The following is a 13,010-nucleotide window of genomic DNA, read 5'->3' on the forward strand; positions in this document are numbered from 1 at the left end:
TATTTCGTTTCTGGGGATAGTTCATCCCCAACCCTGGGGTCCTAGGCTGCCTCAAACCACTCCCCCTCTGCAGGTTCTGGGTGGTTCCTCTACATGGTGGTCTAGCCTAACCCTTTGCAGGTATCCCAGCGGCAGCCAATGGCATTGCTGGCTTGAGAGTCCCTCTGACAGGGAAGTCTCTGACTCCTGTGGAATAATCCTGTCACCCGTGAGTTGGTCCTGGAGCCTGTGTTGTGCCTCAGAGGACACAGGGGAGGAATTCACCCTTGATAGTGTCTGTTTGGGCAACATCCACAGGGGAACCAGTGTGGTATGCTTACCAAGGAAGCAGGGGCTACTGTCAGCTAGGCCTAGTGAATCTCAGCCCATATGCTGGTTGGAAGGGGCCATTCATTCCTGGGTGTCCCCAAGACTTGGTGACAAGCTAAACCCTTTGTGCACAGCCTGGACCAGCTGGGGGTTGCAGTACAGCTGTGATGTACAGAAAGCTGACATACAGACGGGTGGGTATTGAAGGCTGGGAGTGTTCAGGGCCATATGACCTCTGGGGATTCAGTGTGGCTGGGAGGAGGAAGAGGGAGTGGGTTTGATGGGGTCAGTGGGAAAACTGGGATTTGGGAAGTTGGGATGGAATAATACTGGTGACGGATGAGGGTGCAGTGGTTACAGATGAGGGTGCAGTGGTGCTTGGGATTATGGGACAGAATTGCTCCAGTACTGGATGGGATGTATACGCCCTGAAGTCCCTTCTCCTTCCTGTCATCTTCTGCCTCAGCTGTTGAAAGCCAGGGGCTCATAGGGAGTAAAAGGGAGAAAGCAAGGGATGAAATAGGAGCCTCTCTTCTCTCTCACTAGACCAAACACCTGATGCCGAGGAGGACCACACTGTCCTACGTCTGAGCCCACGTATGTTCGAGAAGAGAAAGCACGACCCACATTTCTGGTAAATTTGATACCAGGGCTCACACAGGTTGAGGTTCCAACTGGGATCCCTGTCCCCAGATGACTCACCACAGGCAGGGGTCTCTGGAGTCACAGCGACTAGGGTCGATGGTGGGCCTGGGGAAGAGGAAGGTGGAGGGTCTTCGTTCTGCAGTCTTGTGGATTTCAGAGGTGTCTCCCAAGTGGGACTAGGGTGCCACACAACATAGCCGGTGGATCTAGCGGTCAGGAAGGGTGGACCTTTGGTCATGTGTTCCTGTGGCTCTCTCGTGGTGTGTGGGTTCTGGGTCACGTTGGGCACCTCCACATCCTGTCCTGTGCTATTCCTATCTTGCCTGGCCGTGCTACCACCATCTCTCCTAGACGAAGGCCCTGGGGTCGAGGCTTGGCCTTCTGCTGGGGTGCTCCTTGGATGCTCGGAACTTGGTGACAAGGTGAGGGTCTCTGGGCCAAAGGTTGTTATTCCCATACTGACAGCTGGGGCTGTGACCTTCGTTGTTACAGACAGTCCACCTCCTGTGGGAGTCACCATGTCACCTGCAAGATATATCCACTGTCAGATGCCAGAAACAGTCCTCAGAGTCTCTCCACAAGCAAAAGCCATCCTCAGAGAAAGACGCTGCATTGCAGAAAGATGCCCTTGACCCCTTGCGAGTCTGGAGAGGTGACTTAGTGGCCAAGAACACTTGCAGGAGCTTCTATAGGAAACAAGTTCAGTCCCCGGATTCAAAAGGTGTCCTATATCTCCACCTCTAGGGAATCTGATGCCCTCTTTTGACCTCTGCAGGTAATTGCTTTAATGTACACCCATCCACACAAATGAGCATGCAGACACATAATGAAAACAATTCTCAAATAAAAAGATGGCTGTGTACTTGTAATCCCAGCTCTGGGAAAGCAGAGGCGGAAGGATACCTGGAGCTCAGTAATCAGCCAGGCCAACCTTATCTGTGAGTTTCAGATCCCAGTGAGAGCCCTGTGGTTGTACGCATGTTTAATCCTAACACAAAGTGTGCAGTTCCTGAGGAATGACATCCAGGGTTGACATTTGGCCTCCAGGAGCAAATGCACCTATGTGTGTGACTAGCACACACACACATATGCACACATGAGTGGGGGAGAAGGAGGAGGAAGAGGAGGAGGAGCAGGAGGAGGAGGAAAAGAGGAAGGAAGGGGAGAAGAAGGAAGAGAAGACTGAGGAGAAGAAGGAGGAGGACGGGGAGGAGAACGGAGAGGGAAGAAGAGGGGAGGGGAAAGGGGAGTGGTAGGGGAGGGAGGGGGAGGGAGAGGGGGAGGGAAAGGGAGAGGGAGAAGGAGAGGGGGTGGGGGAGGGAGAGGGGAGAGAGAGGGAGCTCGTCTGCCCCAGCATGCTCCCAAGGCAGACATGACTAATCAGACAGGGCATCTGATATCTCTGAGGATAGACTTAACTAGTAGCACACAGAATCAGATATCTGCAAGTAGCTGCCTTCTGCTTCTTAGCTTAGCCCCCTCCCACACTAAAAGACTTGGAGAGTGGGTAAAGATATCTCAGGACTAGGACTCCAGGATCTTCTCCCCCAGTCCCTGGAGAGCCCTCTTTTAGCAACTTAGTTTCTACAGTTTCTCCATCTTGAAGCCATTAAGAAAGGATTCCCCGCTGCTGCCTCCCCCTTTGCCACCCCCTTATCCCTCCCCCACAGGCTGGGGTACTTTGCTTACATGAATTCTCTATTTACATATATATATATATATATATATGTGTGTGTGTGTGTGTGTGAATATATATGGATGTATATATGAATGTGTATATATATATACATATATACATATATATACATATATATGTACTCTATATTTTATGGATGCCTTGGGATTTGCATTTGCTCTTAGGTATGTTTATCATCACACTGATTCCTTCTGAATAAAAGACAAACAGACAAACAAAACAAAACAGAAACACCACTGTGGCCCTCAGCACTGTGCCTGCTGAAGCTGGCCCTCCCACCCCAAGTCTCAGAGCACTGCCGGGCATACGCACCCTCGCAGACCCTGCCAGCCCTGGAGGGGTTGGCGTCCCTGGCTGTGAGGCACTGGCATGTGTAGGAGCCCTCCAGGTTGATGCAGCGTGCGGCTGGGTGGCAGTCGTGTTCTGAGCTGTGTGCACACTCGTCCCAGTCTGTGAGGAGAGGGGGGGAGTATTGGTGAGAAAGGGGCCTGAACTGGTCAGGAAACAAAAGGGTAGTGGATGAAATCTTTCTGCCCTTCCTACAGAGAACCAATGGGCACTGATGGGCCTCCTGAGGCCCAAGTCTATTAAACACTCAACATGAAAATTCTCTTTGGCTTGCCCTGCATCGGGGCAAGATGAATTACTAAAAGGGCAGATGAAGCAGATCTACAGGTGAGCAGCTGACTGACAGACATTGTAGTACTGTGCTCTGACCACCAGACATGGAGGTTCTCCCCAACCCCACCTCCACTATCCCTCCCCTCCCCCCAGTGGACCTGTAATCTCCTTTTGCCCTGTGTGTCTGATCAGTGACTGCAAAAGGCAGTCCAGAGGGAATGAACCTACATCAAGAGAAGCCTGTGGCCCTGGCCCTTGCTTCTCATAGAGGAGCCCAGGATATGGTTTACACTTTTATGTTATTTGATTTTCAGGCAAAGGGAAAACTGGCTCAAACTATTGCTGCCTGGGCAACTTGTGAACTGGAGGTATGCCCCGTTGCCCTAAGAGACATACCTTGCACTCGTGTCCCCTGCTGGTCAACCTGGAACACAGTGCTCATAGACAGAGGCTGCAACATGGGTTTCAGTGTGCCAACATCCACTAGAAAGTCAGGATCTTGCAGGGTGAGTCTAAGCGTCACCACCAGACCCCCTGCCTTCAGAGACACGATCTGCATCTTCAGCCTCCCCTGTCTGTACATGTCAGAAATGACTTGGGGGAAGGAGTTTTCCACCTAGCGGGGAGACACACATGGCTGCTCAGATGGCCGGTAGACATGCTTCCCCCTCAACCATGAGGCCCACCCAGCTCTCCCTAGAACAACCAGGGAGACCCACAGCACCCACAACCCAGCCTTCAGCTACATGTGGATAGTCTGCCCAGCTGTCCTTGAAGGGACTGTGTGTGTGTGTGTGTGTGTGTATGCGTGTGCTCGCACGGGAGTGTGAAATATGGAGCCAGTCAGCTTGATCGATGACCTTACTGACAGGGAGGGCCTACTAAGAAAGTCCCAAGCCTTGTAGCTGTGTCCTCCTTACTGGAGAGACACCAATCTCTCCCCCACTGTCCTGACAACTATCCCACGAGTAGTATGATTAACTTTGGGAGACCACCACCACCACTACCACCACTACCAAAAATGATGAAAAAACCTAGCTAGCTAAGAATCTTCAAGAGCTGCTCCTGGGAACTAGGCAGGGGGGAATCAACTCTAACCCAAGGTTAGCCCAAGCTATATGATGAGCTCTCAGCCAGCTTAGGATGCAGAATGTGAGCCTGGCTTTAAAAAAACCCCACTACAAATAAAAAGAGCTGGTGTCCCTAGAGGCAGATACCAGGAGCAGTTCCTCAATAGTACGGCATTTCTGCACACCCTGCACATAGAAGACCCTAGATCTTTTGTTCTAGACTCTTTCCAGGGAGGTTGGTATGCACAGTAGCCTGGGGGAACCTCTGGATGGTTAGCTTCCTCCAGAACAAAAGACAAGCTCTTCCACCATCAGCAGAGCAAACATAACCTCCCCTTCTGGAACATGATTTAGGGTCTATAAGATCGGGGCTCCCTAAGACAGGGGTTGCTCAGCTGATGGATGTCCCCTTTGCAGACCCACAGGTCCATATAGGTATTGTCCTGCCTTTCTGGGAGGGGCAAGATGGGGAACCAGCCTTATCTCATTCTTGAGCCACCTGCTGTACCTCTGACCCAGGAACCTTGTGTTTTCTGCCAATATCAGCAACACTATTATCCAGACAGCCTATGATTTTCCAAAGGGGTACAATCCCAGGCCCTAGGTAGCTGGAGAAAGCTTTCTGCCCAACCCAGAACCAGTGTTAGCTAGTAAATACTGGCTCTGTTCTCCGGGCCTGGCACCAGTGTCTCCTGCCAACCAGAGGGGACAACAGATGCTAAGACTGGTGGCAGAGACTTGCTCAGGAAGCTACCATGAAGCAACACAGACTAAAAGCATCCCAAGGCAGAGGTCGGTACAGTAGATCCAGCCATATGATCAAGATGCTAATTTGATGGAGGATTCTATCTCCTGAGGGGCCGTGTTTGGCGGGTGTGACTTATGAAAATATGACTTTGCCCAGGGGAGAAGCCAGGTTGATGATATGTATGTGTGCATGTGAATGTGCACATGTGTGTCGTACATGTGCATGTACATGTGCATGATGGGTATGTATGTGTATGTGCACATGTGTATGTACATGTGCATGGATGGGTATGGATGTGTACCTGTGAGCATGTGTATCACGTGTGTCTACATGTGTACACATGTGAATGTCTGTGTGAATGCATGTATGCATATGTTGTCCTTCATGTGTGTGTGCCTTTGTTCTGCGTACTTGAGGGCAGGTCAATGTTCTGCCCTCCTGCTACCTCCTGAAACAGCTGTCGAGAAAAGTTCCAGAATTCCCCGCTGCTGCAGTTGAGAATCTGTTCTGTCAGGTTTCGGTTCATGATCCGTATCGTGACCTGGAAAACCCGGGCATCTGAGACAGAAGTGACACAAATTAGTCACATGCTGGGGTTAAGGTATCCCCTAGGTGGCAGAATGTTCAACTAGCACGCACACAGTCCTGGGATCGATCACCAGCCCCACTCACTCAAACACTGCAGTGAGAGTCAATCCATGTTAGAGACATGCTGTCAGTTGGGACAGGGACAGAGTCACCAGACTTGTAAGAGCTGGTTTTCAGGTTGTTCATGCGGGGTCTCAAGGCCCCTCCAGCTGTGCTTTCCTGGGGTGGGGGAACGTGCTGAGTCTGGGGCCTAGCCGGGTCTTCATGTTCAATCACTACCCATGCTCCTACATTAGAGACTGCCAGCCCCAGTCTGCCAGGACCTGCTGGGTTTCAGCATGGCAAGTGCCACCACTTTGTACCTGAGAAACTGGTAGAGCTGGTCCCCTGCCACAAGGTTGGCTCTCCTCGAGATGCTGGAAGCCCATGTCTCTTTTATGGGAGCAAACCCAGTGTTCACAGGCATTGGGGCGAGCTCCATTTCAGACTATCATGTGCTCTAACTGTTAGACAGTTAGCCACAGATTAACTCTAGCCTGGAATGGAGAACCTTGGGCCCACGGGCTAAGGGCTCAACCCAACAGATCACATGGGCACGTCACACTGAAGCTGCGGAAATGTTGCTAAGGCTTCATGGAGGCTCTTGTCCCTGAAGAGGCATTCCTTCCAGGGGACATCTGGAGCCAGCACCCCGCAGGCTGTTTATCCTACACCCCGTCCTGTGATAAGCTTAAGCCACTATGGAAGGGAGCAGATTCTGTAGTGGCAGTGAGTCTGACCTCAGCCTGCAGCCACCATCTGTGCTAGGAGAGGGACAGACTGGAGAATCTAGGACCTCAAGGTTGCAGAGTTCCCTCCTCTTTCCATACCCTGTCAGAGCTAAGGGAGCCACCTCATTGCCTTGCCTAGCCTGGTAAGGTCTGTGGGTCGCCATGACCAGACAGAGCCAGGCAGGCAACCTATAAAGACTGGATGTCCACATTGGCTGCCACCCAGTGCCAGGGGCCTGAGCATATGCATGTGTGCTGTAGGTTTGGAAGGATCTGTCCCTACTGGCGCAGGTGGCACAGGCAGGGTGGAGGCTATGAGCCACAGGACATAGGATGTGCTTCCATTTCATCAAGACACCATCGAGCTGCCCTGATAGTGGGAGGCTATTCAGATGATCCTGAAGGAGTCTGTGTGGCTGAATGTCTGTGACACGCTGTGATCTGTGACTGCCTCCTCTACCTGACAACATTCATGTATGCCAGACTATTAGAAGGCAGGTTACCACAGAGCTTGTACGTCAACAAGCAAGGAGGCCGTATGCAGCACTCTGTGCAGTGTGGGATGAGATGATCAGAGGACCAGGGGACACACATGTAGTGTCCCCTCTGCATTCAGGAAGAATCATGTGACAAGCTAGGGGCCCAGAACTCTGGGACAGAGAAGCCCACTCCAGGAAGATGCGCGTCTCTCAGACTAGGACCTTACCTGTCTTGACAACCAGTGTGGCAGAGATGTTGGCCTGGCACCCCAGGTAGCTAGTCCTCACTCTGTAAAGTACTCCGGCCTCCAAGTCAGGCACAGCCAGAGTCCGGGCCCCTGTCCGAGTGCTAATGAGTATTTCTCTGCCCTTGTACACTTGTACATGGAAAGTGTGGTTCCGAGTGGAATTCAAACTCCAGGACACATGGAAACTGCTGCTGGTGACGTCAAGCGCCACGAAGTCTCGGATTGGAGGGCAGTCTGGGGAGAGAGATATAAGGGGTTGGGGATTTAGCTCAGTGGTAGAGCGCTTGCCTAGCAAGCGCAAGGCCCTGGGTTCGGTCCCCAGCTTCCAAAAAAAAAAAAAAAAAAAAAGAAAAGAAAAGAAAAAAAAAAGAGAGAGAGAGATAGATATACGTGGGTCTCAGAGAGGAGGCATCTCAGCTTTGGTCCTACCTGCTTACCTGACAGGGTGACCAGTGGGCAGAACGACACTCACTCATCTTACAATAATTAACTAATTACTCAGTTTAACATCAAAGGTTGAAGGCTGGGAGGATGGCTTAGTAGATAAACCGATTGCCTCAAAAGTGAATGGGGACCAGATCCCCAGAACCCATGTAAAGTTCTGGCAGTCATGGCAGCTGCCTGTCATTCCAGCACTCCTAAGGCAGGGATAGGGGATCAACACCTCTCACCTAGAGCAAGCTGGCTAGTCAATCTAGACCAATAATACTAACAAGCTCTGACCCAAGTGAGAGGCCCTGCCTCAAAGGATATATTGGAGAGCAATTGAGGAAGACTCCTAAAGCCAAAATCAGGCTTCATGTGCGAATGCACATACGTGTATGTGCACATGCATGTACCAATAAACACAGGCACATATGTACATGCACCACACAGGCATAGACACTACAGTGAGTAACATGGTAGGGAGAGATTGAGGAAGTCACCTGACGCTGCCTGACCTCCACATGCACCCACACATAGAAGTTAGAACAGTCAATGGGGATCAGGAAACCATGACCAAAGTCTACAGTGAAGGCCATCGTGCTGTTCTGTAGCCAGGGTGTGTGTGTAAAACACAGGCTCTGCATGCATTCCCAGGTTACGGTCATGCCAACTGCATGTGCACAAGGATTGTATCCTGCCTAACTTCAGCCATTGGCCTGGGAGTCAGCCTGGGTTTCCTCCACAACCCTGTTCTAACGTTTTCATCTAAACATGAGCTCTGAGGAGCAAGCAAGGTACTGAACAGTGTCTGTTCTGTAACTAAAGCAGACTCGAGCCCTGCTTCGGGTGGACCAATGCTCTGGCTTTCCAGTGGTCAGATGGCAGTGGGAACTATGTAAGAAGTAGGTGCCTTCAGGTGAGTCATCAAGAGTTTTTGCACCAGAATTTCAGTTCTGCCAAAAGAGAGTAAGCAATCAGGACTTTAAAATATTTTGCAGAAGCCATAGTAAAGGAAAATAAGAATCCTTAAATGATATGGTTTCCCAAAGCCTTTTGTGTCAGAACTTGTAGGATACAGTTGAGGAGATAACTCAGTCAGTAAAGTGTTTGCCTTGTGTGGCAGTTTGAGGGAGAATGGCCCCTATAGGCTCAGATATTTTAATGCCTGTTCCCCAGCTGCTGGAACTGTTTGGGAAGGATCAGGAGGTGTGGCCTTGTTAGAGAAGGCGTGTCCCTGGGGGTGGGCTTTGAGGTTTCAAAAGCTCACACCTTTCCCAGTTAGCTTTCGCTGCCTTGTGCATGTGGATCAAGATGTGAGCTCTCAGCTGCTGCTCCGGCGCCATGACTGCCTGCCTGCTGTCATGCTCCCCGCCATGATGGTCATGGACTCACCCTCTGAGACTGTACACCCCAAACAAATTCTTTCTTCTAGAAGTTGTGCCAGTCATGGTTTCTTATCACAACAGCATAAAAGTATCTAAGACACTTGGCAAGAACAAAGTCTTGAGTTTGTGCCCAGAATCCATGTTTGTTGTTGTAAAAGACAAAGAGTAGACATGCTGGCCTGTGCTCATCATTTCAGCACTGAGAGAGGCATATCCCCCATGCTCAGTAGCCTGCCCTGCTTGTAAGAGCAGTGAGTTCAGTGAGAGACAGTGTCCAAAGAATGACACCTAAGTCTGCTCTCTGGAATACACACACACACACACACACACACATACACACACACACACACACACACGTGCACACAAATACATGCATGCGTGCACACATGCATATGCGCACTTGCACACATACATACACAGACACACAGGCATGTTTTCACACATGCATATGCACACTCACCCGTACATGCACACACATGCATATGCATATATACACACATAAACATGCACACATACACATGGGCACACGTGCACATGCACATGCACACAGGCATGTGTGCACACACATATGTACACTCACACGTAAACGCACATACATGCACACACAAGCATGCGCACACACAATGCACACACATACACATGCACACGTGCACACATGCATATGCACACACACATATGTGCACGCACACAGGTCCTGCACACACAGGAACAAGCACACATTTGCATGCACACATACAGGAAAAGGTCTTAAAGGATGTTTGCTTTCTAATGGTATGAAGATTTTGTCCTTCCAAGGTGCATGACTGTTTCCTTCATTAAAGAAACGATTAACAGGGACTGGAGAGATGGCTTAGTGGTTAGAGCACTGACTGCTCTTCCAGAGGTCCTGAGTTCAATTCTCAGCAACCACACGGTGGCTCACAACCATCTGTAATGGGATCAGATGCCCTCTTCTGGTGTGTCTGAAGACAGCGACAGTGTACTCACATAAATAAAAGAGAGAGAAAGAAAAAAAAAAAAGAACAGAAAAGGATAACAGTTAGCCCATCCCCCTCTTCTCCTCAACTGCTAAGATTCCCAGAATCAAATATAGTGCCTGGTCCCAATGCTCCAACACAGCCCTCTGTCTCCTCCCCTCAACCAGCATTTAGCTGCCCATTGTCATGCTAGTTCCCTGTGCAGTAGGCTTCCCCCGTGGAGAGCTCTCGCAGATCCACATCAAGGTGGAGGGCTTAAATTGCTAGAAGTCCAAGTTCCTTGCCTCAGCTGGACAGGACTGGTGACTACCAATCAGAGTTGCACTGTTTCCTTAGTACTCCTAGGATGCAGAAGAGAGCGGGCTTTGAAGTCTCAGCTATGGGAGTGGATGTGGACCTGGTTGCTCACTTGATGAGTCTTCTGGTTGCGTTTTATCATCTCGTACCGAGCTGGAGTCATCTGGGAAGAGGGACCTTAGCTGAGAAAATGGCTCCGTCGGATTAGCCTGTGGTCAAAGCTATGGATATTTCTTAATTAATGATAGACATGGGAGGGCCAGCTCACGAGGTCAATGCCAACCCTGGGCTGCCCGCTCCTGGGTATAGGAAAGCAGACTGAGCGAGCCATGGAGAGTGAGCCGGTAAACAGCGTTCTTCCGTGGACTTGGCCTCAAACCCTGCCCCATCTTAACTTCATTATGTACTGTGAGCTACAAGCTGGAATAAACCCTTCCTCCCCAGGTTCCTTCTGGTCATGATGTTTATCACAGAAATCTATGGCAATGGCATGTTCCTCAGCGGCAGGGAAGGTGGAGCCCACGGGCAGCTGCAGCCCTGGCCTGACTGTTTCTTATCCCTGACTCCAGTCACAGGGACCCTGAAGTGGAATGTTCCTTCCAGTCACTGCAGGGCCTCAGGAAGTCCTCACAGGAAGGAGGAAGGGAAGGAGGGAGGCTGCGCTACACTTGCCCTCTCAAAAACTACAGCCTTGTCTGTGCCGTTCCTATAGTCGAGACATACAAGGCCGAACGGGGCTGAGTCCACACGTGTGGAAGGCAGTGATATAGCAATACACTAGTCACCAGGAAAGCAGAGGCTGGGAGCTCACCCAGAAGCAAGTGAGCAGTTCCTCAATCCCATTTCCCTGCTACCATTCCTGTAGACAGTCTGCCCGCCCCGCCTGGCTCTCTGTTTCAAAGGGTGCCTTAGGATGTCTCCCATCGGGCGGGATTTAAATAAGAAAGACCCCTTCTGAAAGAAGGCAGATGATGGGTTAGGAAGAGGTCAAGGGGTGAGCAGTTGGCAGTGCACATGGAACCTTACTCTCTCAGGTCCGGAGGGTCTTTGACTGCAAGGATAAGGGCTGAGGACTCTGCACTTTGACTGCTAGGAGACCCTCCAGGCATCTGTGGAAGTTGATTCTGACATCAGCAGAAAGGAAATCTCCAACCCAAAAGCACGCCCGCCAAGGGCAGCCACCGCTGAGAGATGTTTGTGTGGCTCCTTCTCTGACATGGTACCTTGAAGAAGGCACAGTTGACAGAGTCCACGTCCGACCGACCTTGACCTACAGCAGTGACAGTTTCCCACAGCTCGAGATTATTAACTCAGTGTTGCCATAGATGGGGGAGGGGGGGACGATGGATTCACATCCACCTCTGTGCCGGGCGGGCACAGTGAAGTGTGCAAATTAGCACTGCTCGCATGGTGGCATCAACACTCCATGCTATACGCTCATAAGGGCCATGACACGCAGGCCACATTCCATCTAAGCTGTCTATGGCTGCTATGAAGCCTTTCCTCTGAGTGCTGTGTGGGCCAGCCCTGTGAGTGAGACCTCACCCCAATCCCAGAGAAGACATCTTTCTACGGCCCCACTTAATGGAAAGCAAGACTGAGGCCTAGGGAGGTCAATGCAGAAATAACACTGTCTAACAACCAGCGGCAGAGTTCACTTGCTCTGCTCCTAAGCTATTCAACCACAGGACGGAGAATGCATGATGACCTTGAGAGAGGCCAGGTCCCCAGGACTCTTAGGTAGAAAAGGAGCCTTTGTGGGTACACTTAAGTCCGGAGTAGTGCAATCACAGGTGCCTACACAATAGAGAGTCAGAGGGAAGGTTGCGTTAACACAGCAGAAACAGGAGGTCACGTGAGGACAGAGTGGATCGAGAACTGAAGGCGCTGACTTCCAAAGCCGGAGAAGCAGCCATAAGCCAAGGAGAGCAGGTAGTCGTCGGAAAAGGCAGGGAGCAAATCGTCTCTAAGAGCTCCCGGGGACCCTCAACCCAACCACCCCTTCATTTGGCCAAGTGATGCCTGTTTTGAGCTCGTGGTGGTCTCCTGGATTTTGAGAGGATGCTTTCCCATGATTTAAGCCATGTTGTCTGAGGCGCTTTGTTATGGCAACTCCTGGATGGTTATACAACCTCAGGTCCTGTTGAGTGAGTTTCCAGGCAGCCTTCCTACACTGGGCAAACTTGTGAGGGAACTCTTGATGCACCAGGAAATGGAAACACGAGCACCCTAAGGCCGATCTGCCTCGGTAGGACCCTCCTGTAGTGTTTTAAAATAAAAACTCTCCTCACCCCCTCTTTCCCAGGGCCTTGATTTCGTCCTCCATCAACCATGATGCCCTCCTATGGTCACTCTGAAGCTTAACATGGCCCTAGGAAATAGCACTTGACTCTTGAGTTTTCTCCTGATCTGAGGGTGTGGGGACCTCTGTCCTCTAGCTTAGGGGACACCATTGTCACAAGAACACCTGTGACCACCTGAGAGAGACCCTAAAGATCTGTTCTGATGACCCTCCTTCATGGAAGAAAGGGACAGGAAGGCCATTAAACCCTCACCTGAGATTCCAACCATGTCTTCCTCCAGCCCTGCTCTGAGCTGCAAGTGGTGTCAGCGGGTGCTAGAGGGTGGAAGGCTTACTGGATGGTGGGGGGCAGGGGAGGGTACATCTAAGCAAGTATGGGGGCGTCATCATTCACACTTGTAGTGGCTATTCCTGGTTGTCAACTTGACTATGTCTGGAATGAACGACAA

At 50.9% G+C, this 13,010-nt stretch overlaps 1 protein-coding gene across 1 annotated transcript in view; it reads right to left on the reverse strand.

Annotated features, from left to right (window-relative positions):
- The window catches only part of Umodl1 (uromodulin like 1), a 57,662-nt gene that overhangs the window by 20,756 nt on the left and 23,896 nt on the right, over positions 1-13,010 (reverse strand). Inside the window, exons 7-11 of the mRNA XM_032888591.1 lie at positions 7,154-7,408; positions 5,535-5,647; positions 3,668-3,887; positions 2,963-3,100; positions 1,012-1,479 (exon numbers count right to left, since the gene is read on the reverse strand). Coding sequence (XP_032744482.1) covers positions 1,012-1,479; positions 2,963-3,100; positions 3,668-3,887; positions 5,535-5,647; positions 7,154-7,408 — 1,194 coding nt within the window. The remainder of the gene's footprint in view (positions 1-1,011; positions 1,480-2,962; positions 3,101-3,667; positions 3,888-5,534; positions 5,648-7,153; positions 7,409-13,010) is intronic.

Source organism: Rattus rattus, chromosome 18 (assembly GCF_011064425.1).
Source record: "Rattus rattus isolate New Zealand chromosome 18, Rrattus_CSIRO_v1, whole genome shotgun sequence".
Classification (NCBI taxonomy): domain Eukaryota; kingdom Metazoa; phylum Chordata; class Mammalia; order Rodentia; family Muridae; genus Rattus; species Rattus rattus.